General features: G+C 59.5%; 1 protein-coding gene across 5 annotated transcripts in view; it reads right to left on the bottom strand.

Annotated features, from left to right (window-relative positions):
* PIEZO1 (piezo type mechanosensitive ion channel component 1) overlaps positions 1 to 25,770 on the bottom strand; it is a 59,862-nt gene extending 34,092 nt beyond the window's left edge. For all 5 annotated transcript variants that reach the window (XM_036346259.1, XM_036346262.1, XM_036346261.1 and 2 more), the window contains exon 1: positions 25,406 to 25,770. In XM_036346259.1, the coding sequence (XP_036202152.1) occupies positions 25,406 to 25,469 (64 nt within the window). In that variant the 5' untranslated portion in view covers positions 25,470 to 25,770. The remainder of the gene's footprint in view (positions 1 to 25,405) is intronic.
* Between the last annotated feature and the right edge of the window lie 764 nt (positions 25,771 to 26,534).

Here is a 26,534-nt window from a genome sequence, read left to right as displayed (position 1 = left end):
CCCCCAGGTCACATGCAGCTCCAGCGACAGTCCCCCAGAGTCTGGCCTATGCCTCAGGGGAGGGCTGCCTGCTCCCAACCTCTGTTTCCTATCTGTAAAGTGGGGGCAACCACGCAGCATAGGGGGCTATGGTGGCGATGGGCAAGCACCTCACACGTGGCTGCTCAGTGTCTTAGCAGCGATGCTCTGACATTTTAGCAACATTTGCAGGACGGCCTCAGGAAACAGACCAGCAGCCTGAGCACGCCGCCACACTGCCTGCACCCACAGGCGGGACAGTGGCTCTACCATAGGAGAGATGCTGGAGCTGCGGATGTCCCAGGGAGAGGCGGTGGGCCGGGACCGGGGTTGCGGGCGCAAACACACCATGGCCATCACCGTCAGTATCCCCATGCACCTGCGGAGCGCTGTTGCTACCTCTACTTTGCAGGTGAGGAAACTAAAGGAGTCCCAGGGAGTGGCTGACACTCCCCTGGAAATGGCATGGACCTAGGTGCCCCAAGTACAGAAGGCACCAGGATAAGGGTCGTCCCCAGGCCAGGGTGCAGGGGCTGCCAAACTGGCCCACAGGCAGGTAGGGAGGGTTGGTCCAGCACTAGCAGGTCTAAGGCAGTAGCTGGTGAGCAGGGACGCAGCCAGCAGGCCCGATGCAGGAAACCAGGACCAGGGCACAGCTGCCCACCCGCCCACTCAGCTAGGGGACCAGGCCCTCCCAGAGGCAGCCAGGGCTGAGCACATGGAGGAAAGGGAGTCAAGGAGGGCAGAGGGAGGAGTGCAAGGGCTGCTGCCTGTCACGCGGCCACTTCCTCCTTTTCCCACTGCGCTCCTGCTGGGGTGAGGCCCAAGGGCCTGGGCTGGCCTTCTGGGTCGAATTGAGAAGGGCTGATGGCCAAGGGCTAATTAATCTGGAGGAAAGTCTGTAAGGAGGTGGCTCAGTGGCACACAGCCCGTGCCAGGAACCAGGAAACATCACTGCCTTCCTCTGGGCCTCAGTTTCCCCATCTGTGAAATGGGCCTAGAGCCTGTGATCTGGCGGTCCCACCTGGCTCTGCGGGAGATGAGGACTCTCTGTGCCGCAGTTCCTGCAGCTGTTAAGTGGGAGGGATCATAGCTCTCGCCCCTCGGGCTGTAGCTGACAGTGCCTGGTATGTAGCAGGGAGAACTAACTGGACCCAGCTCTAAGACACTGCTGGCCACCCAAGCCACAGCCACCCATCTGCGCACACTACGATGCTTCCCGTGTAAGACTAAAATGAAAACAAACAGCATTTGTGTATGCAGACATATAAAAAGGCCCAGAAAGATCAACACCAAACTGACGTCAGTGTTCACCTGTGCAGAGGGACCCTTGACCCTGTTTGTGAGGTTTCCATTTTTACAAGAACATGCTCATGCGTTAGTGTGGCCATCACCAAGTGGACGGGGGGTGGGGGGAGGGATGTGGGGGAAGGGGGGGAGGAGACTGGAGGAAACATACCACCAAAGGGGGTTGGGTCACACAGCCCTGGCGCTCCTTTCAGAGAAGGGGCCAGGGGCTGGGAAGGACATGAGTCACCTGTGTCTGCACAGGGTCATGGCAACAGCGGGTGGGACCTGAGCGTTCCTGACCAGGCAGGCACCTTGCAGGCCTGCCTTCTGCCACCCGCTGGGCGAGGCTCCTCGGAGGCGAAGCAGGGCCCAGGGCTGGGAGGCCTCGAGTCCCCAGGTGACAGCTGTCAGGCCAGGGCAGCTGCTGGGGACCGGGGTCCTGCTACCAGCCCCTCCCCCAGCCTGCTGCATCTCCTGAGTGCTCCCTCTGTCTGATCTGGCTTGAAGGACAAACCCATAGGCACTTCCCTGCTAGCTTCTGCCAGCAGGCAGACGGGGCAGGGAGAGGAAGGAGAGGGTAGACAGATGTGGCAGAGGGGGCACTGGGCAGTGCCTGGCTGTGCCCTGTTCTCCACTGGAGCTGCCCAGGCAGCTGGGCCTTATATTCCCACAGTGGTGGCCACAGTACCCAGGCGGTCACACTTGCCATGCCTCCGAGGCAGGGTGCAGAACCTGAACCCAGACCCAGGCCAAGACCTGACCCAGGGCATAGGCCAACCCCACCTTTCTGGAAGAGCAAAGCTGGCAAGGTTGGCCTGAGGCCCCAGGGCAGTCAAGCGTCCCTTACCCTTAGGGACAAGAACTGGTTGGGGTCAGCATGGGCAGTGAGGCCTGGCATCTCAGAGCTCCAGGCACGCAGGGACCCTTGAAGGGCACACAGACTATGGAGGGTGGGAAGGGGAGCTGAGGGGGCCTGGCCAGCACAGACCCTCCTCACCCACCCTGCCCACAGCCCGAGCAAAGCCTACCAGTCTTCCTGAAACACCTGGCACTTCAGCCATCGCCCTTCAAATCACCCTCCGTGACCCACTTTGCAACACTTCCCCGCCCAAGCCCACATTCGTCCCCTTGGTAACTCCAGCGCTGGCCACACGCTGGTATCCTTGGGGGCTGCACTCCCACAGCAGGATGGACAGTCACGGGGACATCCCCACCACCCTCCCAGCCCAGCTCCACAGGACAAGGAGAGCGAGAGAAGCCAGGCAAGTGTCTAGCGCACCCTCAGCGCATAGCACAGGCATCACTTCAGTCACAAAGCTCTAAACACTCAGACGCTCACAGAAATCCCTTTTGTCTCACAGGAGAGAAGACTTTCATGTCATGGCAGAAAAGGGGTCTTTCTAAAGTCAACAGAGGAGAAGGACCAAGGAGCCGACACTGGGGGGAGGGGCAGGGCAGAGGAAGGGGGGAGGGGCCTTGGCAGCCAAGGGACACTGTGTTACCTACTTGGAGCCGGGCCACGAGGCCTGGGCGCCACGGCTCGGGTTTAACTGGCACGGTGTCCGGGTTAATGAGCATGGTGTCGGGGACACTTGGTTTTATGGCTCACCTGACCCAGGCAGGACAGGGTGAGGATGGCCGGGTGCCCTCCCTGCACCAGCTCTGTGAAGCCTTGCTGAGCGCCCAGGACCTGGGGGGCCACAGAGGAACCCCAAAAGAGGAATGAGGCAGCCACAGGTGCCCCTCACAGTCCTCAGTTCAATCCCGCAGGTATGGAGAGCATGCCTTTCCCAGCCACACTCAGCCCAGGCTGTCGGGAGGGGCGGGGCAGCTGCAGACAGGTGTCAGTGCAAGGGACAAAGAGACAGCATGGGTGATAGGAGGGATGACCACCTGCCCAGGGGCCAAGTAGACATCATGAGGCCAACCCTTCGCAGCACAGGTGCCAAGAGGCCCCAAAAGGGGGAAGGGGGCTAAACCAAGTCCTGGGGGTCCTGACAGCTCACCAGCAACAACTCCGCAGGCATCACCTATGAGACTCCCACACAAGCCTGGGCCAATATTACTGTGTCCATTTCACGGATGAGCAGGCTGAGGCTGTGAGGAAAGGGCTCCCAGAGGTGCAGCAGGTGGAGCAAAGGGGACTTGAACACCTGAGCCCTCGTTCTCAACCAGTGCTGCCTTGCCTGAGGGAGCCCAGGCTGGGGTGACATGTGCTGATGTGAGCTGCTCCTTGGGGGCACAGGCAGCCTTCTAACTGTTTATAAGCCTCGCTAACTGTTTACAGGGCTCACTAACTGTTTACAGGCCTCGCTAACTGTTTACAGGCCTCGCTGTTTACAGGCCTCCCAACCCCAAAGTGTCCACAGTAGAGGCGTCTCCCATCCCCCCATGGCAGGCAGGCGGCACTCTGCTCAGGTGAATAGGAGGGCACTCCATACTCCTCGAGGCTGCTCAGACGCCCTCCCCAGCACTGCCGGGAGCCCCCTTCCCTGCTCCGCAGCCCGAGATCCTCTCCTAGGACCCGCCCGACTGCCGACTGCCGGTGGTGGTCCCAGTGATGACCACGACGCTGCCCATTGTTGGGAGAGCAGAAATGTGTTATGTGCTCCGTTCCCCTGAAGGGTAGGCACTGGCTGCCCTGCCTCAGCCGGATTCCAGGGCAGGGGTGGGGCCCACATTCCACAGGGCGGGATCTCCATGGAGAGGCCCCGCCTCCCAGGGCAGGAGACCAGGCTCTTATCTGCCTGGACATCTCTGCAGCTGACACAGGTAAACAGGCGGAGGGCAGGGTGCCCAGGAAGGGAGTAGTTTATGGACGTGGGGCCCTGATGTGTGGTGGGCCCGCCCCTGCCTGGGCCGTGGATTGGAACGGGGCGCAGCTGGGGCCTATACAGAGGGTCACTTTGACCAGTGACACAGTCGGCCTACATAATGAGGTCCCCAAGGCCAGTCACCAGCACAGGGAGCCCGCCTGCCACACGAGGGAGGGGGGAAGCTGGTGCCCTCCGCCGCTCCTTTTCAGGGCCTGAGCCTGATCCTCAGGTCACTGGCCTCCCAAATCTCTGCCACCAAGACTTCTCAGGGCCAGGCAGGACCCCTCCAGCCTCAAGAAAAGGGGCGCCCAGCTGAACTGTATCTCCAGACCCTGAAGGGTAGCTCTGTGCAGGCAAGGGGCTCCTCCTGCACCAGCTGCCAGAGTCCACAGGTGGCCCTGTCACAGAGGGGCCTACCTGGGAGGGGTGCAGCCAGAACCAGGCGGTGACAGGACAGCTGTCCAGGGGTGGGGCCAGGTGAGGCCTCAGGTTATGACTCAGGTCTGCCTGGGGTCCAGCTGGTGCTCTCCCCAATGAGGTCGCAGCCCCCGGGTAGGTGGGGCAGGTGGGTGAAATGGCTCCTTTGTGCCAGAGGCCACGCCCGGAAAGACCCAAGGCTAGCCTCGAGCAGAGCCAGCCATGAACAGAGCCGGCCTCGAGCAGAGATGGCTGCAGGCCCCAGGCCAGTGGCTGCTTCTCCTCCACACCCCTTCTCTCATCAGCATTTCCCAGCATTTCCGGCCCTGCCTTCCCCAGGTGACTGTGAGGACCTAATGCGATAGCCATGCATGTGCTCGTGGAGGGCTAGTTGGGGGGCTCTCTTGAGAGCGAGGGCACATATGAGGGGAGGGGGCATGCTGGTTTCAGGAACGAGTTCACTGTAAAACTGAAGAGGGAGCAGCCACCACCCTGCTCGCTGGAATGTACAGAGGAGGCAGTCTGGACAGTCCCCTCACACTATCTGCCTGACCCCACAAGCCCAGAGGCCTCTGGACCACACTGATTACCGCTAGGCTCTGAGTAAACAATGATGCTCCATGACCCAGAGCCACTCCCACACCCATCCCTACCCCCTAATTCCAGGTCAACTGATATGATTGGGTTCCTACAGAGGTGGCCCCCTCCCACAGTGTGGGGGTTCCTGCAAAGGTGGCCCCATTCCATAGCATGGGGCTTCCTACAGAGGCGGTGCCATCAACGCCACCTGAAATGATGGGCACGATGAGGCCACGCTGCCCAGAGGACTCCCCTGAACCAGGACACAGGCCTCTTACCCAACCCACACACCGCTCCTCAAGGCAACAGCCCGGGCCACCCAGATCCTGCCAGCCAGACAACCCACCCAGCACTGACCACCAGATGGGGCCTCTTCAGCCCTCAGCAACAACCCTACCCAGACCACTCAGGGCCCGGGGCAAGGGCAGCCACCTCGCTCCCCTCCATAGAGGGCAGAGGATGAGAGAGGGCGACACAGAGCTCCTACAAGAGCACCACAGCCATTACAGTGAGCTGGCCCACATGGCAGGACGATGCAAGCTTCAAGTTGGGGTGAGGGTACATATCTGCCACAGGTGCCCAAATAACAAACACCAAGGACCAGCACTCCCTGTGTCAGGTGTGGTCATAAACCCGGTAGTGCAAAGAGATGGGGCCTGAGCCAGGAAATCCACGGAACATCCAGTGCAAAGGCCCTAGAGAGGAAATGTGTGGGGAGCTGTCGGCAGACTCGGAGAAAGGCAGGGGATGGCCAATGAGGTGGGACGGGCTGTGACACATGGCACAGGCCATACATAATGTCTGGGTCTCCATCACTGGAGACTGGACCTCCCAAAGGCCCCATCAGTCAGTAGGCCACGTTTTCCCAAGTTCTCTACTGTGACAAAACTTAGCACGACCCACCTCATAGAGCTACGGTCCTCCAGGTGGGGTTCCCACACCATTAGCACCATCTGGGGACTTGGTGGCAGTGCAGATGCTCAGGCTCACCAGACCTGTGGGGGGCGGGCCCTGCAATCTTTGTGGTGACACCCCTCCAAGGGAACACAGATGTGCCCCACGGACAGAGAGCTGGCCCTCTGGACGAAGACCTCAGGAGCTGGCAGGACACGGGTGTGCAATTCTTCCAACTCAGAAGGAACAAGCAACGTGCTTCTCCGTCACCATCTATTTGCCACACAGATTGCTCCATTGGCCTCTGCGCCTTCTTACAAGCCCTGCCTCTCCCCAGAGTGGAGACACGTCCTTAAGGACAGCCTGCAGCAGCAGGCCCAGAGGCAGCGGGGGCTTCCAGAGCTTCCGGGCTGCTCAACCCTCCCAGTGGCCACCTACCCAATGAGGGATCCACCCCAGGCAGAACCGGTGCCCACGCCTCCTCCTCAGCTCAGGACACGAGGTCGGGGTGCTGACTCAGAGCCCCGCCCTGTGGCTCAGCAGGCCCCCAGCACCCCAAGTCCTTTGGCCTGTCTGGTATGGCAGGCCCTGCTCTCAAAGCCCTTACTAACACCGAGGGAGGAATGCCACCTGGCCACTTCTTGCTGGCAGATGGGGGCGGGGTCACTGGCTCCGAGAGCAGCCTGGCCAGGTAGGGGAGGAGGGACCACAGGCCCCTTCACAACCCTGACCTCCCCAGGGATGAGGGAGCTGGGTGGGGTGTCTCCATCTGGCTGTTAGGGAGGAGGGGCTATCATCATCTATGCATATTTGAGCAGGAGGCTCAGCCTGCCCACCCTGTGCCATGGCTTCCCCAGAATGGACCAGATGACAGGTGACACCTAGGTGTCCTTGGAGAACCTGATATGCCATTTCCATTCCCAATGAGGGCGTGGGGTCAGGGAACTTGCCGGAAGGCCTGGAGGTGTGGCCAGAGATGTCACGGGCAAATCAGCTCAGAGTCTGTGTTTTTTTAGAGTAGCAGGCTGGGTACTTTTGTAACGGAGCAGCTTGGGTGTGGTGGTTCATTGTACATGTCAACTTGGGCGCCCAGTTTAGTCAAACACCAGTCTGTGTTTACTGTGAAGGTATGTTTTAGTTGGGACTCATGTTTAAATCGGTCAACTCTAAGTAAAGTAGGTGACAATCCATAAGGTGGGCAGGTCACAGACGATCAGATAAAAGCCTTAGAAGCAAAGACTGAGGCCCCCCGGGGAAAAGAATTCTCCAGGAGGCGGACTTTGCAGAATTTGGACTCAAGATTGCAACATCAACTCTTGCCTGAATATCCAGCCTGCTGAGCTGCCCTGCAAATTTCAGACTTGCCAGCCCTGAGGTTGTGTGAGCCAATTCCTTAAAATAAATCTCCTGACTTGTGTGTGTAAATATATGTATAGACATAAATAAATGTGTGTGTGTGTGTGTGTGTGTGTGTGTCCCTTACTTAAGACGTCATAGCTATCTGTGTCCTCTTGGTTCTGTTTCTCTGGAGAACCCTGCTTATTCAGCTGATTCTGAGGTTCTGCATTGTGAACACCAGGCTGGCCCTCCTGTCTCTGAAGTCCAGGCCCAGGTGACAGCTGTGTGGCTTCGGGGATGGGGTGGACAGGTTGACTGGGGCCCCACACGTTCCCTGGAAATTCAACAAGCTCATGAAGAGACCAAGGGAAAAATCAACACAGTCCGCTCATAACAACCAGCTGGCCCCACCCCCAGGAAACCAGCCCCTGGAACAGGGACCCAGCCCACGCCGCTCTGAGCACCCAAGGACATGACCAGCGAAGGCCTGGCAAGATGGCTGGTGGCCTCCCCAGGCTTGAACCCTGGACTCTGTCAGGCCAGAAATGGGCCTCAGTTTCCCTTTTGCAAGAAAGGTCGCTGAGCAGTTCATATAACTTTCACTTTCCTTTTCTTCATTTTCAAAATGTTGTTTAGATGCAGAAAATCACAGAAAGTAAACACTCAGTCCCATCCCTCCTGGTACCACCTGTCTGTCTCACGCAATTCTCCCCCAAATGGATATTTTACCAAATGAAACTTTACTGATTATGCTGAAGTTCCCTTGCTCATCTCCCTACAGTTCCTCTCCCTCCTCGAGGAATCGCTCATGCATTTCGGGATGTCCTCCCAGGACGAGCCACTTCTGAGCGCTGCAATTCCATCCGGGGTCATGTCCAAGGGGCATTCCCTACCTGAGGCCATGGTCTCTCTGGGCCTCAATAAATGTACCTGTGACCTTCCTGAGCCAGGCCCTGTGCCACCAAGGAGGTGCCAACCTCGCTGGTCTTGGGCACTCCCAATTCTGGGGAGACCAGAACACAGAGGCCCCAGCCGGCTGCCTAACACAGTCCTGCCGAGGGGGACAGAGGTCTGGACGGCTCAGGATGAGAGCGGAAGGGGGTGGGGCAGGCCCTGCCCTTCTGCATAAGCAGGCCACGGGGCCTTTCCCCTCTTAAATCAAGTTTGAAACTTCCAGAGGCACGAAGCCTGGGCCTGCTGAGAAGTGGCTGAGGGGGAAGCTGGCTTTGCTGGAAACCACGCTCCCCTCCCCAATCTCTCCCATTTCCCCGAAAGTACAGTGCCATCAGCTCTCAGCTTAGGCAAGGCACCGGTCCCACACTTACAGGAGCCCGAGGCGGAGGGAGGCCCCACTGCTGTCGGCTCACGAGGGCCTGTGCCTGGGGAGGGAAGGTCCCCACAGCTCACAAGCCTAGCCCACACAGCCAGTGAGTGACAGGCCAGGCTGGACCAGCTCCCTCTGACCTGGGTCCTTAACGGTGGGGCAGTCCCTTCAAGGACTCAGAGCAAGGAGGGAGCCAGGGGATTCTACAGCTCCCATCACTGGCAGGACAAAACCCACCCTCCCCAACACAGCTCCCCACCCCCCACCAGCCTTCCCAATTATGCCCAAGACTTCCAGACAACTGGACTCTCTCCTTAAGAGGCCACAGAGCTCACACCTGCAGGCCCCTCCCCATGTGCACGGCCAGGCACGCCCACTACCCTGCCTAGCTCTCCACCACCTCCTTAATTCAATGGCCCCTCCAGATGAGGCTGGCAAACCCCTGAAGTTCTGTGTTGTCTTGGGGGTGTCCTTCTGGGGGGAGCGGCAGAGGTGCCTGCTCGCTCCCACAGGCCATCACCCAAGGTGCAGTCCAGTACCACAGACTCCAGACAGGGCCAGCACAATGTCCGTCCTCGGCAGTGACCATCTCACGGCTGCCCCGCGGGCCCTGCAGCCCCTCCCCCACGCCATGCCCAGCCCGGAGACAAAACAACCGTCGGCGTGCTGGCTCCTGATGATGGAATAAGCTCCCAGATGAGAGGAGAAGCTGATTAAGCAGCCACTTAAGAGCAGAGAGCCACGTTCCCTGAACCCTGGGAGAGGCAGCGGGTGGGGACAGGGCAGTCCTGGCTAAAGCTATACGTTCAGTTCCTGGAAAAAGAGGAGTGAGAAAAAAGGCCGACACAGCCATCTCACCCACCACATCCTGTTTTTATGGAAAACTAATCTAATTCCTAACAGCAGAGCAAGCAGCAGACATCCTCAAGGGTCCCAGGAGGCCATGATGAAGGGGACCCAAGAGGTGGGAGGGCTCCCTTGGTCCAGAGTGGCAGAGCCAGCTGCCCTCTCCTGCTAATCCCACCCAGGGCTCAGAGCTCCACCCCAGGGAGGTCAGCGATCGATGGTCCCTTCCCAGCATCCAGGGTCGGGCTGGCTCTCACCCACACACCCCAGTCTCAGCTGGACCCTGCCCCCGAGCAGCCTGCACCTCGGGGCTGCTGCCCACGACGGCACAGTCTTGAGGACCTGCTTCTGGACCTGGTGGCCTAGTGGCCACAGGACTCGGGCTTTGGAGTCAGAATAGCCTTGGCTAAAGGTACGGCCCACGGCTGTGAGCTGTATGACTCTGAGCCTCGGCTTCCCCGCCTGTCACACAGGGATGCTCGCCCTGCCCGCCTCCGATGCCCTGCAGAAGGCTGGGCACACTGATGGTATTAGAGTTGATTCTCATTGCCACAGTATCGGTGCTGTTTTCTTCGTGAACATGAAGAGTGCTTTCTGTCCCCCACCTGGGCTGGGCCTGTGCTCGATCCTGGCGGCCGAAGGCTAGGCTCAGAAACAGCCACCTGCCCAAAGCCACGGAGCCCTGGAACTGGAGTCAGGCCCCGCGCCCACTGCACCGTGACCACAGATACCCTTCCAGGCCCCTCCTGCTCCTGCTCCTGCTCCTGCTCCTGCTCCTGCTCCTGCGGGTCAGGGACAAGCCTTTGGGAACCTGCAGACTCCAGTCAACATGAGGACAGAGGCTGAAAGCGGCAGCGGACTGGCCCCGGACCCAGGCCTGGCTGCACTGTGTTCCCGAGTCCCTGCTAACACAAGGATCTGTGGTTCTTGGGCTCCTCTTCCAGCTGCTGCAGCCGATGGTGTGAGACCCGTGAGGGACAGAAAACAAAAGGGCCAGGTGAGCCCAAGATGGGAGCCAGGAAGGCCTGGCATCTCCTGCATTCACCAGGCGCCCAGTGGGCCTGCAGAAACCAGCTCCCAACGCCTCCCAGGTTGTCCCTCTCACTTGGAGAGATTCTTGAGGCCAGGGACACCCCACCTACATGAAGACATGCTCACTGACACCAGCCCCTTGGCTGGGGTCCCTCCCCACTCACTCTGCTGGCCCAACTGGACAATTCCACCCTCACAGTCTCGATCTGGGCGGGCCCTGTGGAGCCCGAGTGGGAACCTGCAGGCACAGTCAGCCCACAAGGTCAGCCTGACACCCATTCCCAGTGAGGAGTCCCCTGGTCCTCTCTGCCCTGATACCGACACACCGGCACTGCTCTGACCGGCCCCGTGGGCCCCACAACGGACTCTGGCTCCGGTCCTTTCCAGCTGTGGGACTTGGAACTTGCTTCACCTCTAAGCTGTGACCTTCATCCGTACAGCACAGCTGACTCAGCGGCTTCCCCAAGAGGCCACAAGAGGACTTCATGGCTGAGGGGATGGGAAGCAGAGGGAGGGCCTGCCCTCAGGCACTCAGCCAGGGGCCCACTAACAGCAGAGGGCCAATGGGGGTTTTACAGGGCACCCCCATCTTGTTCTTTCCGTCAGCCAATGCCCAACCCTGTCCTGGGAGCAGGGAGCTGCCTGGTGAGGCCTTGTCCTCTGCCCTGCAGCTTCCCAACCAAAGCTGGAGATGATCCCCTGGGTGTGGAGCCAGGTGTCCCTCCTCAGGGAGGGCAGGACAAAATGCTCCCCAGCGGCCAACACTAAAGAACCAGGAGAGGTGGCCACCAGCACAGGCACCCCCCACCCCTAGCCAGGATTCCAGGCTGTGGGCCGGAGTGTGCTTGCCTGAGCCACTCCCTTCCTGCTGGGCTGGGGAGGACCCTCTGCCAGCAGCCCACAAAGTCGGCCTCTCAGTGCCTTCGCCGCTGTCCTGTGGGAGCACCCAGCAGCCCATGACTCAGCCAGAACCAGCAGACTCGACCGGCCTAAAGCTGAGAGCCGTCCACGCCCCCCTCCCCACCCCCCCACCCCCCCGCCCAGCCTCTGCCTTGGTGGCTGGACGTCACCAAGCCGCTGAACAGCTCTATGCCTCAGCTTCTTCACTGGTGAGGCCACCGCCATGCCCGAGGGCGGCGAGGAAGAGCTCCGTGGTAACAGTGCATGGCGTGCAACTGCATCTTGGCGATGACATGGGACGCAGCCCTGCTGGCCCTGAGAGGTGGGTGACTAAGAGGCTAGTCATCAAATTTTCAGCAAAGGCCATGAGGGTGTGGGCGAGACAGCACCAACCCCACCTCTCACTCAGGTGGACTTCGCAAGGTCCTTCTACCCCTAGCACCTGGCAGGTTGGGCCCAGGGCATGAGGACAAGCAGAGCAGGCGCTAATCTTACAAGTGGACATTGAAGCAAGTGGCCTCAGAAAGACCCCATGGGTGGAAGGGTGGCTGTTGGTGCTGGGCGGCTGGCGGAGCAGGCTCTGTGCCCCGGCTCTGCTCCAGAGGGACTGCCTACAGTACAGAAGGTGGTTCTGTTCCACTTTTACAGGTGAACGTTCAGGCCCAGAGAGGCTGAGTGATCGCCCCAGGGCACCCAGCAGCAGAGAGAGAACTTGGAGCTGAGTCAGGTGGGAGGGGGAAAGAGGAGCTTCCCATCCCACTGCCTCTGCTCTGGGGGCACTCACTCCCCCCCCCCCCTCTCCCGCAGCAGGCAGAGGGAGGCATAAGGCCTCTTAAACCACTGGTTCTGAGACTCACTGCCCAGCAGCTGCTGGGCATACAGACCATACACACTCAAGCCTAAATCTCAACACGGTGTACCCTGGAGTGCCCAGTGACCATTGTAGGGATTCAGAATGAGCCCCAAGATGTGCCTCTGGGGGTACATGGATTATTTTGAGGCAAAGGCAAGTGAGACCCTGCAGGCTTGACAGAAACTTCTGCCTCCTCTTAACTCCTTAGGAGAATTTAAATTAGGGGCCTTGCCCATAATAGATTATCAGAGATAACCTTAAAAAAATTTTTTAAATCCTCACCTGAGGATATGCTTTTATTGATTTGAGAGAGAGAGAGAGAGAGAGAGAGAGAGAGAGAGAGAGAGAGAGAGAGAGAGACATTGATAGGTTGCCTCCCACACAGACACCGCCACCGCCACGGGATAGAGCCCACAACCTAGACATGTGTCCTGACCGGGAATCAAGCTCACAAACTTTTAGTGTAGGGCAGCGGTCGCCAACCTTTCAGACCTCACAGACCACCAGGAGGCCCCCAACACTCCAACCGAGCCACCTGGCAGGGCTTGGGGTGACCTCACTTATCTCTAGGCAGGCGGACCTCTAATTACTGAGCATCTGCTCTAATCACCCAGCAGCGACCCTCCTCCCCCTAGAGCCCCAGGTGCTTTACCGTATCCCTAGCTCAGAGCCTTATATACTTTATCTCCCTTTCTGTCTCTGACTCTCTCATGTACATGGGTTCCCGTGCTTATGTGTATCATTAAATTTGGTTATTTTCTCTTGTTAATCTGTCTCATGTCGACTTAACTATTAGAGCAGCGGAAGGACCCAGGAGCGTGGAGGAAAGTCTCTTCCTCCCTGCTCAGGATGAGGCTGCCCCCACAGGCTCCCCACTCTCCACCTGGCACAGAGCGGGCTGGGGCAGAGCAAGGGTCCACAGAAGCGGCACAGGCAGTAACACAAGCAGTGACCCCGATCAAACACTTGATGCCCTGACTCCCTGCACGGCCACCAGAATGACCATCCCGCTACAGCTGGGACCCGAGGTCCAGCATCTGTGCCCAGGGCTGAAACCGCTCGCCTGTGTTGAGCGCTGGGTAAACCGCTCGCCTGTGCTGAGCGCTGGGTAAAGCAGCAGGAAGCTGGGCCCTCTGCACAGTGGCAAGTGAGGAAACCATTGATGTGCCCATTGCCCAGTGCCTAAGACAGCCACGTGGGTTTCTACCGCTCGGCCCCTGGCAGGAGCTGCCGCTAAGAACACAGTACAATGAGGAAACCAGCCTCAAGTTGCAAGTAACCATCATAAACAGATGCTAGGACCTGAGTCCCCTGGAGGCTGGCTCACACCACCTGGCCCCTTGCCCCAGGGGGAGGGGGAAAAAGCAGCACAGACCCAGGTGGCCCCATGAAATGGCTCCAGTGCCCTGTCACCTCCTCCTCCTGGGCTGGCTTCTTTCGGCAACTCCCGCCCACGTCCTTAAAGTCACCCTGCACAAAGGCCAAGCTCCTGACACTGCCCTGGCTGGATGTTTCCGAAGCACTGTCCCCCAACAGGATCACTTCATCCCAAAAGCCCTCAGCCCTCCCGCACAGGGCCACGCCCCACAGGCACGCTGGCAGCGCCTCCTGAAGACACAGCCTCTGGAAGACAGTCGCATGCACAGGCCCCCCGCCCCCGGGGTGCCTGGAAATGTCTCTCAGGCTCTGGAATGTGATGCAGCCTGTCCAGCCAGAAGCTTCAGCAATTAATCACTCCTCCGGCTGCCTCCTTCCCCAGCCCTGGAAGATCCAGAAGGTCAGGGTCGCCTCCCAGCTGGCCCACCCCCCTGTGGCCCTTGCAAATAACTCCTGGCTTCCAGTCTTCATTCCTTGCTCTCCAGGACAGGGACCTGAGGAGGAGGAGGGGACAAGAGTGGGACAGCACGGGAGGGGGTCCAACAGTGGAGAGCTACGAGGGGACACCCAAACAGGGAACCACGGACGCAAGGACCGCCCACCCCGTTTAGGGACAAGGGAGGAGATAGGGAGGGAGAAGAGGGGCTCTGCTCTGAGAGAAGGCGTGAGTGGGCAGAGGTCAGGCGGTGGCCAGTCTGGAGAGTGGAGCAGGGCTCCCTCCGTGTGTGGTCTCCCGAAAGCCTAGGTTCTGTTTACTCTGTGTAAGCCGGACCTCACTCTGGAAGGACTGAGACAGCGCCCCACTTCTCTGCCCCCAACTGGAGTGTCTCCATCTGCAACCCTGGGGATACAAAGCGACCAGGAGGCCCCCCAGACTCTAAGGGCAGTGGGGTGATAGGGAGGAAGAGAGCCTGGTGACCCTTGGCTTTCTTAGGCAGAGGGCACCAGAGGGTCCCTCCAGATCCAGGACCCCACGCAGCGTGACCTCCAGGCCAGACAATGCTCTATACTTTGCTTCTGTGCTAATCGCATTCTCATGAGGTCACATGTGTGCCCACTTGCCAGGATGAGGAAAATGAGGCAGGAGAGGTTGTTGCCAAACTCAGACAGACAAGCTCAGGAGCCAGATCACAGTCAGCTCCTGGAAAACTGGGGCTGCTGCCATGAGGGGGTCCCCTCAGCCTCCACCCGGGCCCATGGGAGACCTCAAGCCACTGCCCCTGGTTCACCTGCACCTCCAGCAGGTCCCCCACATCCCTCCAACACTGATCTTCGGAGATTAGGGCCCAGCCTGGCCCCCTCTCTGGACTGGGAAGGTCTGCACTCACTGATAAGGTCTGGGACACAGCTCCTGCAGTGAGATAGGAAGTGTCCCCGGGCAGGGCTCGGCAGCTGGTGGGGCCGGTTTGAACATCAGAGAGCAATGAGCCTATCCCAGTCTCTGCCTATGCCCCCCCCCCCCCCCACACACACACACACAACCCCGCAGGGACCTCAGGACCGGCTGACAATGCTGTAATAACATCAGCAAGGACATGAGTGTGCCCAAGAGGGGCCGGCAGGACCTCAAAGGGTGGAGAAAACCCCACCCAGGCACTGGTCTCTGGGAAGCAAGTGGGTGCCTCTCCGCACAAAGTGGAGGAGAAACAGGAGTGTTTGCTACGCCACTGGGTCCTGGGAGGGCAGAAAAGGAAGCAGGAGATGCTGTGCTGACCCCAGGGAGGGGGGAGCCGCCTGACAAGGACAGGCCCCAAGAACTCACACGGCAGTTCATCCACTGTGAAGATGCAGGAGCATTTCAGGGCTGCACACGGCTCCCTGGGGGATCAAACAAGCCAGAGCCAGATGGAGGTGCACTCGCCAAGCACCTGGGCATAGTGTCTGCAGGTCCTGAAACCGCTATCCTTGGACTCAGAGTTTTTTTCTGAGAAACAGTCAGAAGGACAAGCAGGCAGCACACAAAGATGGCCATGAGTCCCTGGAACCACAGGGGACGGGGGGGGGGGGGGGGGGGGGGTGCAGACCATCACTTTGCAGAGGCTGAAAGGAACCCACTTCACCCAACAGGTGGCCCAGGGGAGGCCATGCTGAAGATAACAGGGCAAGAGTCCCAGCCACGCCCACGACACCCAGGACAAGGGTGGGTGAGCGAGGGTGGTCCCCACAACAGCAGGACAAAGGCCCTGGGAGAGGATCTGAGAGGGGGGGGGGGGGGGAGGGAACGAACAGAGGGCACAGGTGAAGGCAGGAAGCTTGGGAGGGAACCATCCCAGCCAAAGTGGCAGGCCCACCAGCCAGGAAATGCTGAGCGAGGCCCCGTGCCCGGCACCCGGCCGCAGCTGCCTCACAATGCTCTGGCTGGGGAGCTGGCCATCTAACCAGAGCACGTCGCAAGCTAATGGCTTCCAATTAAAACACCTGCTATTAAACAGACAGCATTCAGGAAATGATTAGAGTTGGTAAGCCACAGGTGGGGAAAATATAGGTTGGGGCAAAAGGAGGTTTACAGTTGTTTATATAGAGAATAATACAGTAATTAATAAATAATACAATAAACTGTGTTCTGTGTATTTGCAACTATAAACCTACTTTTACCCCACCCTATATTTCCAGTGCATATCGCTGATAAAGGCCTAAAACCTAGAACCCCTAAAGCACTCCTGCCCGAGCGGGTTTGGCTCAGCGGATAGAGTGTCGGCCTGCGGACTGAAGGGTCCCGGGTTCGATTCTGGTCAAGAGCACATGCCTGGGTTGCGGGCACGGTCCCCAGTGGGGGGCGTGCGGGAGGCAACCGATCAATGATTCTCTCTCATTGTTGATGTTTCTGTCTCTCCCTCTCCCTTGCTCTCTGAAATCAATAAAAAAATTTTTTTTTTTTTTAAAAAAAAGAACTCCAGCCCTAGCCAGTTTGGCTCAGTGGATAGAGCATCGGCCTGCGGACTCAAGGGTCCCAGGTTCGATTCCGGTCAAGGGCATGTACCTTGGTTGCGGGCACATCCCCAGTAGGGGGTGTGCAGGAGGCAGCTGATCGATGTTTCTCTCTCATCGATGTTTCTAACTCTCTATCCCTCTCCCTTCCTCTCTGTAAAAAATCAATAAAATATATTTAAAAAAAAAAAAAGAACTCCGAAGAGTCAGAAATTAAAAGGCAAACAACAAATTTTTAAAAGAGGGTAAAAGACTTTGAGACTCGTCACAAAAGATATCAAAGGTGATTAACATCAGGGTGATGCAGATTAAAGATATCATCTCACGCCCACAAAGCAGCTAAAATCAGAGGCACACCACCACGCACTGGCGAGGGCGTGAGCACTGGAGCCCGTCCCGTGCAGGGAGCGGAAACCACGGCACCCGGAGAACTCAGCAACCCCACGCCCAGGAGTGTAGGAGGGAAGGCCATTCGGCATGTGTCCACAGAGACAGACACGACTAGCCACCTCGCTCACGATCTCCAGAAAAGAACGGGTAAACGGATGTGCAGGTACAGCAGAGGGGCACTAACTACAGAAGAAGGCACCACCGCCAGCCTGGGCCAACTGCAGAAGCTCTGAACGAGCAAAGGCACCAGACACAGCAGCACATGGCCCTCGTGGGCCCTTGTACCTGGACCCCAAATACAGCAAACTGACCTAGGGTGACAGGAAGTCAGAGCCGTGGGGGACGACCAGAGAGGGCATGGGGGGCCCTGGGAGCAGAAGTACCCGTCTCATTTGAGGAGGTGGGTGTATGCACGTACTCAACTGTCAAACCTCACCACACAGGACACTCAGGACCCCGGCACTTATCATCTCAGCTAAAAACATAATGCACGGACTAAGAGCTGCCCTCCACTGGGGACTGTCAGGATCCCCAAAGCTTAAAGCAGGACCCGGCTTAAAGCAGCTTCTCCAAACACATTTGCCAGTGTACAAAGGTGGCAGAGTGCCCCAGTGGCTGGAAGGGAGGAGGGGCAACCACAGGAAGATGGTGGCAAAGGGAACAGCTGGCAGGGCCTCAAGGCAAACACAAATTCAGCATGTTGGGGGGCAAGACAGAAGCTGGGTGCTTGTGGGGGATGAGGCACAGCCGGAGGAAGGAACTGGGAGTCACCCATTACACCCACAGGCTGAAGGCACTGGGGCCAGAGCTCCTGAGAAGCAGGAGCGTCAACGGCAAGAACCCTGGCTCTGGGGCAGGCAGACCTGGTGCCAACTACCACCTACCTTCATGACATCACCCCCATGTCCTCATCCATGAGCTGAGGCCACTACCTCCCACCTGTGAGGACGTGAGCATGCTCACTGACCGTAGAGTGCTGATACAGCAGCAGGCAGGACAGTCAAGGGCTCACTCTGAACGAAGACGAGATGATCGAGGGCCCTGTGCCAGGCTGAGGAGCAGGGCTTTCACAGGGGGCAGGTCTCAGGGCTGTGTGTGGAGGAACTGCTGCCCAGATGTCTCAGGAAGGCCATTTGGGACGATTCTGGATACAGCGCCGGAAGCCTGGGGCAGGGAGGGCCAAGGGGCCGCATGTGTGTCCCAGCCTGGGGTGTAATGGCAGTGGATGTTAACGGAGGGTGCAGAGCAGGTAGGGAGACGAGGGCACACCGAGTTAGAAAAATGATGCCAAGGTTTGTGCCAAGTGGCCAGTCTGCTGGAGGAGAGGCCAGACAACTCCACGGGGTTAGGAGACAGAGCGAGGTCAGGCACGGGCGGGTCACACGCAGATGGAGACCGAGGGCAGGGAGTTCATGGGGGCTGGGAGCTGCTGTACTAGGCCGGCCTTATGGAGGGGCAACTAGCACACCGGGTCCAAACTGTGCCTGGACTGTAAGTTGCCAGGGCACGCTCACGCCTGCGGGCAGTCTGGGAGGCCTGCTCCTTTGGGAGACAGCACAAGAGCACCCCCGCCACGCCAGGAGGGGCTAGAGGCACGCAGCACGGAGCCCGGCGCTCAGGCGTCCTCGGGTTGCCGTGGTCCTTATTATCCCGGCCACCAGGAAGGAAAAGGAGGGGCAAACAGCTGAGTTAGGAGTAGTGAATGGATGACCTCATTCCCCTTATAAAGACGCGTTTCAGGTTGTCATAATAATGTGTTGTTTTAATGGTGCTTTAACCACGAACAGAAATCAAGTGAGGACGGAGGGAGATCGCAGCCATGCCATAGAGGCAGACCTGGACCCGCTCCGTGGAGGAGCTGGGGTGATGGGAGTCCCAGCCGACAGGTCACAGGTGCTGGTAGTTTCACAAGGTAAGACTGAGACCCAGGTCTGAGGCCAGTGGGACTCCTCACAGGCCCCCTGCCAGGGAGCCCTCACCTGGCCCTCTCTGGCTCTGCCCTCTGGTCCTGGCCACAATCACGCCTTTGGTTGCTCCTCAGGCACAAGGAATCTGTTTATGTGGTAGTTTTATTTTGTTTCCCCCGGATTCACAGGAAGGCCTTCACAGGGCAGGGGGAGTGGGACAAGGAGAGCTTGGGGAGGGACAGGTCTAGCTGGCACACCTAGACATTGTGGGTCTGAGCTGAGCTGGGAGCCGCCTGGAAGGGGCCTGAGGAAGCATGTCCCGCCCCAGCCTCAGCTCCCAGCACGCAGCTCCTCCCCACCTGGTGGCTCGCGGACCTGGGCTGGAGGCATGGCCCCGAGCCCTCGCCTGCCGGCTGGCTCTTAGGCCCGTCTCTGCCACCCATTCGCTGGCAAAGGAAACCACAAGAAGTGGCTGAGGTGGCCACGGTCCCTCTTTAGCCTGAACCCAAGGAAGGAGAAGTGGCCTCGGCTATATATACTTACGGAGAAAACAGTGCACAGATAGAAGCCTGGTAAACAGCTGGCCCGTTAGAGGGAACCTAAAAATACTCCCTATAATTATGTTATTAAAACACACCAAAAAATGGACCCACCCCACAGAGCAAAGGCCCCCAGACGGCTGCAGGCAAGCAGGAGGCCACGCACGTCAGCCTGAGGGTGCCCTGGCGTCACCCGGGCGTTGGTCTGGGCCCGGACGCTGCCCCGTTTTGCCCCCAGCCGGCTCTCACTTCCCCCTGATGGGCAGCCTGCCCCAGGACTGACCAAGCTGCCCAGTCTCAGCCTGTGGCTGTTCATCTACAAAATGGGAAGCTCCTGGCCCCATTTCCACCACCGAGAAACATATAGGAGCAAAAGGGGGCAGCACTGCTGTGATTCCAAAGTCCTGGGAGCAACTCCGCTCCCACGGAGGGGGAGCACAGTGACCATGGTGGCCGCCTGGGCAGGGCTGAGGGGAAGCCGAGTCCCGGGCCGCAGGCAGCACACAGGCAGGCAACGTTTATGCTCTGACAAAAGAGCCGACACGCCAGCACGATGGGTCCTGCAGGGCCCCCAGCACACCGGCCAGGAGCAGGTGAGTGGGTTAAAACAGGAATTCCATCTTATCTGATTTAAAATTTCACTATTTTATTAAAAGTATTTATCCATTACTTATGTAATTAAAACTGAATTAAAAAAATCAAAACCAGGGGGAGGGGATCAAGTCTGGCCCTCACTGTCCACTCACTTAGCCAGCCCTTCCCCTGCCCACCTCCACCTGGCCACCACCAGAGGCTCTGAGCTTAGAAAAAAACACCCCCACAACACCCCCACCCACCAGGCCACCCACTTGGCTCCTTCCAGAGACAGAGAGACTGACCTGGGCGCGCTGCACTGGTCTGGGAGCCTGGAGTTGCCATCCCGCCTGGCTGCCAGCTTCTCTCCCTCCAGCAGACTGGCCTTGCCTGGTGCTCACCTCCTCCCTGCCCAGCCAGCCCCATGCCCAGCCTGCACCTTGTTATGTATGGCACTATTTGGGGACCCTGTCTTACGCGGCAGTAGTTGGGGACTGCACCTTGTGTGGCTAATTTGTTGTACTGTGTTTCTTGCCCATCTGGCTCAGCACACCACTGCATGCATAAACCCAGCAAAGGCACTTACAGAACCAAAGCACCAGGAGCTGGGGCACCCAGGAAAACCAGCCTGGTTAGAAATGGAGAAGGATGCCCCCTAGCTCCTCCCATGGCCACCACCATTGGCCCTGAACCAGAACTCGCCCCTGGCTCCTGCCCAGAGCTCAGTCCCTCGAGATCTGGATGAGAACGCTTGAATGGAACCGAGAAAAACTCAGGGAAAGGTCCTATGCGAGCTCACAGGAATCTGCCCGCTTGGCGTAATACGTGTTGGCTGAGGGCCGGGCTATGGCTACCCAGGGCCCCCCCAGACACCTCACCTCCCCCTTCACTACTGGCTGGGCAGCCCTGTGTGCATGAACCCCGGTGGTGGGCAACTAACTCCTTCCATTCTGCTCCCTGGAGGCCCCGCCTGGCTGCTGACTACCAGCATGTGGGCCCAGCGCGCTGGCACCTGGGAACACGCTTAAGGCCCCTGGCCCACCAGGACCGTGCATGAGGGCTGCCCTGCCTCTGCTCACATCCAGAGTCCTGGGTACCAAGAGATCAGAGGCCTGGGGGTGGCCTTCAAGCTTTTACTGTCTTGCTTACAGGTGAGGAAACTGAGACACAGAGAGAAGGGTAAGGGCCTGGCACGTTCAGAGCAGGACAGAGGCTTCTGTTGCCCACAAACCCCTCCAACCAAGTCAGCTGAGCCTCCCCCATCTGTCCAGTCTCCTCCCCTGCCACTTCCATTCCCTCCCCTCGCTGTCCTCCCCAGGACCTTCCACCGCTGGGTCTCCCACAGGTGATATCCTGCCAGCAGGTATGGGACCACCTGCTCCAGGAAGGAGAAGATTTCACCCCCAGCTTCCTCACTTCCTACCTGTGTGATCTTGGGTGAGTGAAATAACTTCCCAACACCCAGGTTCCTCACCCAGAAAACAGGCTACATTCACAGGGGTTCAAAGGTCAAGAGTGTAGAGCAGGTGGTCCTGACCCTCCCCGCCCCCCTCTCCAGGGGACTCAGGGTGAGGGGACAGGAAGCTGGAGGTACAGCGGCCAGCCACACTGCACCCCTGGAGGGAAAGCTTGAGACAGGTCCACTGCCCGGCAGACATGTGCTGCCTTACCAACTGCTTCCAGCATACTTGGTCCTTAACACGAGGAAGGACCAAATTACAGTGGCAACCAGCAGGGGGAAATCACCGTTTAAAAGCTTACATCTTTCTAAAACAGATAACAGAAAACCCCCAACATTTTGTTGAATTCTAAGGAAAAGTGTTTTTCTGAACCAGCGTGGTCAAGAGTGGCTTCCTGTAGGAGGAGGCTGCACTGGGCCCTGGAGGGTGTGGTGGCCCCGCGGGTGGGCTGGCCCCATCTCCCAGCCACCACAGAAAGCCGTGGCTGTGCTCAGAGCAGAGGCAGCCGAGGGCTCTCCTCCTTCTCCATCTCTGAGCACCGAAAGCAAACTCAGTGCCCAGTCAGAACCGGGAGACACCGCCCAGGAAGCAGCCCGAGGGGCCAGGACCTGAGGCTGGGCGCTCCTCCCACCTCGAGACAATACTTCCTCTGTAGGACCCTTCCTGGCTGGGCCCGGGCTCTCCGTGGCCTGGCTGCCAGCAGCATCATGGCCTGCAGATGACCACAAGTGACCCATCCTCGGCTCCTGGCAGACCCTGGCGCCTCCCCCAAACACACACACACACCCCTCAGTCTGTCAACCAGAGACCTGCCCTCCTGGGGCAGCACAGGGCTGTGTCTCTCCCCCAGGGCCACAGAGGAAAGCAGGACCTGCCCCCAGCTCCACGGCCCTCAGTCTGGGTGCTTTCCTTCCTCAGTGGCACCGCAGAGCATGGCCTCTGGATGGGACAGACCTGGGATCTGCTGCTCTGAAAGCCAAGCACGGTGCCCCCCACCCCCACCCCGGGGTTACTGGGCAAATGAATCCCACACCTTGACAAGGCTCCAAGCCCAGGCCTCTACTTTCTCATTGCCAAGAGAAAAGACCACGTCCTGCCCTCCTCACAGGGGTGTGGGGACAGTGCGGTGGCACTATGAAAAGGAGGAAGTGTCCCATTCTAAATGGTAACACTTCTCAGTGACAATCCATCTGGTGCAAGTGACGCCCCAGTGTGAGGTGGGCGTGCCTTCGGGGTGGCAGAAGCCATGCACTGCATTTCCACTTTCACGTAGTCAGTGATACAACGACTGCCTTCTAACCGCCTCCCTTTCTGCTACCAGGTTTGTTTCTGGCTGCCCTGTAAGGTCAAGTCATGAGGTGTGGCCTGTTCTATGGGGATCACACATGTCCTGCCTGACATCTCTCTAGAAGCTTCCAGCGTTGGGTCCTGAACCTCCATGGCTCCAGGGACAAGAGGTGAGCTGCTGAGGCCTCCACCCTTCACTGGGGGACTCGGGGAGCCTATCATGACGAGGAGGCTGGGCTTTTCGGGCAGTAATCCTGCACCACGTGGGGAGTGGAGTGGGGGCGAGGGGCACCCCAGGATGATTCAAACTCTCCCCATGACTGCTGCCTGAGCCAGCACAAGTCTGACTAACATCCTCTGAAGGCCTTACCTAGCACCCACCTCTTACTTCCAAAACTGTAGAAACAGCCATTTCCAGAGCTTGTCAGAGAGGAGGAGCTCAGGAGACAACTGAGGGAACATTCCACCTCCAGCCGGGCAGCCGGCCTTGATACCAGGACAGCCAGTGGGCCCCTGGGGACGGGAGCTGCCCACGCCCTGGACAGGGTCTCAGGTATCACCCGCCAGCCCGGCTCAACATCACCCTCCCTCAAAGCTTAAGAAAAAATACGGAAGCCCAAGCCCCACAACCAGGCACAGAAGCCGTGTGGGGTGTGGCCTGGGCATCAGGCCTTTTCAGAAATTAATAGACTTTATTTTGGGGGCAGTTAGGTTTACAGCAAAACTGAGCAACAAGTATAAAGAATTAGTCCTCAAGCTCCCCAGGTGACTCCACTATGACCCAGGTGGAAACCCTGCACTAGCGCCACCTCCACATCCAGGGACAAGAGACCTCTCCGAGGGGCCACATGAGGAGCCGCCAAGACCCAGAAAAGAAGCCAGGACCCCTGCCTAATCCTTGGTCAACAAACTCCGGGCCCTGGGCCGAACCTGGCTCCACTACTTGTTTTGGCACAGCCCACAGCTAGGAGTGGTTTTTACATTTTTTAATAGTTGGAAAAATATCCGAAGATTTCATGATGTGAAAATATTTACTACCTGGCCACTACAGGAGAAGTCTGCCGCCCCTGTGCAAGGAGACTCACCACCTAGGGGACACACGCCCTTCAGGAGGGACCCCACCTCGGCAGGTCTGAGCATCTGATTCTCTCCTCTCAGGGGCCAGGCCAGAGAGGATACAGGTGCGCTGTGGGAGGGCAGGTGAGCCTGCACCTTTGAGAAGCTTCCCTGTCCCCCCCCCCCCCCCCCGACCCCTCACGGCACCAGCTTCTAAGCCGACCTCGAGCTGCGTCTGTCCTGCTTGTCTGTGCCCTCTGGGGAGGCACGGTGCACAGCCGCTGACCCTGCACGCTCCCGGGCACACCCCATGCTGTCCTGTACACACAAGGGAGGACTCAAACCCTCCTCTCCGACCTCAATGTTTTCACCGAGTCCTGTCTTGAAAAATTTCCCAAGTTTCACCACCTTTCTCTGCTACAAATCAAAACACAGTCTGTCTAGGAGCCAAAGTGCAGGCCGCTGTGGATCTCCCACACTCCTGGCCCAGGGGAGCCTGCTCTCACCTATAACAGAAGCTGGCAGAGGCCTACCTGGAGTGAGTTAGGAGGCTCCGGAAAGGCTTTCAGAATAAAAACACCCCATCCACCATGGCTTGACATATTTCCACCCAACAGCCAGATGTTTGCACCCAATGCAAACCTTCCCATGGCTCCGTAAATTAATTTAATCAGAATGCTTTTCAGCTGACACCCAGCAGAGACAGCCCACGTGGAGGGAGCTGGGGGCAGCGTGAAGGATGGAATGAGCTCCTGGGCACTCTGCCCGGGGCACAGGGGGCAGGGGGGGCGGAAGGAGAGGCCTGACAGCAAGAAGCACAGGATGAGCTTCCGGCAGAAGTGCCAGGGTTGGGGACCCTATGCTCGGATACCAGGGCCAGAGCCTCCTGAGGGTGTTCCCTCCCATAGCCCAGGGCCGCACTAGAGAGTGCGGAGTGAGCCAGGGCACAGAAGAGAAGCGAAGGGCAGGGAGGAACCCGAACTACTTTTTCCAAAGCCTGGGCCTCAGCTCGGCCGGCGGGGCGTGGGGACTGGCAGGGAAGAGTGGGGGGCCGCGCCCAGGGCACAGACGTTAGTTCTGCTCCGGAGGCTCCAGATTAAACAGCTCCAGGCAGGAAGCCCGCCTTCTCCCACACTGGGCAGGAAGTCATGATGCAAGTTTGCGTGTACTTTTTTTTTTCTTCAAACATGAAATAGAGATTTGTGCCCCCTTCACAGGCTCTCCAGCCCGTCCCACGGGGGCAACAATCCCCTTGGGTGGGGGGGCGCTCCCCGATGCCCGGGCGGGGGAACCAACCGCACTCTCCCAAGGCGCTCGCGGGGCTGCCCCGTGGCCACCCCGCTGCCACCCTCCCGGCCCGGCGCTCCGACGGGGCCCCTGCGAGACGGCCCGCGCCGCCCCGGCCTCCCCGGCGCTCTCATGCTTCTGGAATGCGGGCGCCGAGGGCCGTGCGTCCAGGGCAACCTCCACGCCGCCCGCGCGCAGCCCCCGCCCGCCGGCCTCGCTCGCGGCGGGGCTGGGAAGGGGAGCGCGGGACGTAGCCGGTCCCCGCTCCGAGCTCGCCGCGCCCGCCCCACTCACCGGCCAGGAGCGCCAAGGGCAGCAGCAGCCAGTAGAGCACGGCGCCGAGCACGTGCCGCTCCATGCCCGGGGGACCCGCGGGCCGGGCCCGGGGTCGCTGGGCCGCCGCGGCGCTAAGGGGCGGCGCGGGGCATCCGCGTTTGGCTCGCCATGGTGCACCGGGCGGGTCGCCTCACGTGCCGCGCCTCGCGGCCGGGACCCCAGGCTTGTCGGCAGGGACCCGAGCGCCTCCGCACACTCCTCCTCGGTCCGGGGCCCGCGTCCACTCCCGGGATAGCCCTACCGGGCGGCGAGCGCAACGCGCGGCTCCCCGCGGCTCGCGGAGGCTCAGCAGGGGCGGACGGCGCTTGGCGGCTGCCTCCCGCCCTCCCTCGCCACCCGCGGGCCTTTATAAGCTCTGCCCCCGCCCGCCCTCCCGCCTGCCCGCCCTCCGCAGCGTGCCCGCCTCCGCGCTGCCTCGACGGCCAGGCGCGCCGGCACCCCTCCACCCCTCCTGCCCCACGCGCCCGCGCAACCCGCCAGCCCTCTGGCTGGGACTGGCGAGCCGCGACCGAGACCCTCACTCCCATGGCCTTGGCGCTACCTCGGGGTGCACGTGGGCGCGGGCAGGGAGCGCTTCTCTCCCGCAGACCTGGCCTGAGCGCTAAAGAAAGGCTCCCTAGTACCTGGCTTCCTGGGCAACACCCCACGCGCAACGGCGCCCCGCGTGGCCGGAGCGACTTTCCCTTTGCTGCCACCGACCTGAGGACGCAGCGCCCCCTGGGGACCGTGTGCCGGCTGGGAGCCCCAGCCCAGAGGAGCAGCTGGGGCCGCTGCCAGCAGCCACCACCAGCGCTGCAATAAGGCGGCAGTGATAACAGCTAGACCACCCGCTGAGTCCTGATGTCCCCTGGGGTGGGCAGGCCAGCGTCTGCGTCCAGGGTGTGCTGAGCATTTCACCCAGGCCACCTCCCTTTGGCGTTTGCCACCTTGAGGTGGCTGGGGAAGGAGAAGCAGGAAGGCCCCACAGTGTCGGAGGCAGAGCCCTGGGGGCATGGCTGGACTCTGCCCAGGCTCCCATCTGGCAGCCTGAGGGAGTAAGTAGGCTAGGGGGTGTGGTGGGGACAGGGAACGCCTGCAGCCAGCACTG

The sequence above is a fragment of the Myotis myotis genome, unplaced genomic scaffold (assembly GCF_014108235.1).
Source record: "Myotis myotis isolate mMyoMyo1 unplaced genomic scaffold, mMyoMyo1.p scaffold_m19_p_19, whole genome shotgun sequence".
NCBI classification, from domain to species: Eukaryota; Metazoa; Chordata; class Mammalia; order Chiroptera; family Vespertilionidae; genus Myotis; species Myotis myotis.
This window is presented reverse-complemented; position numbering and strand designations above follow the sequence as displayed.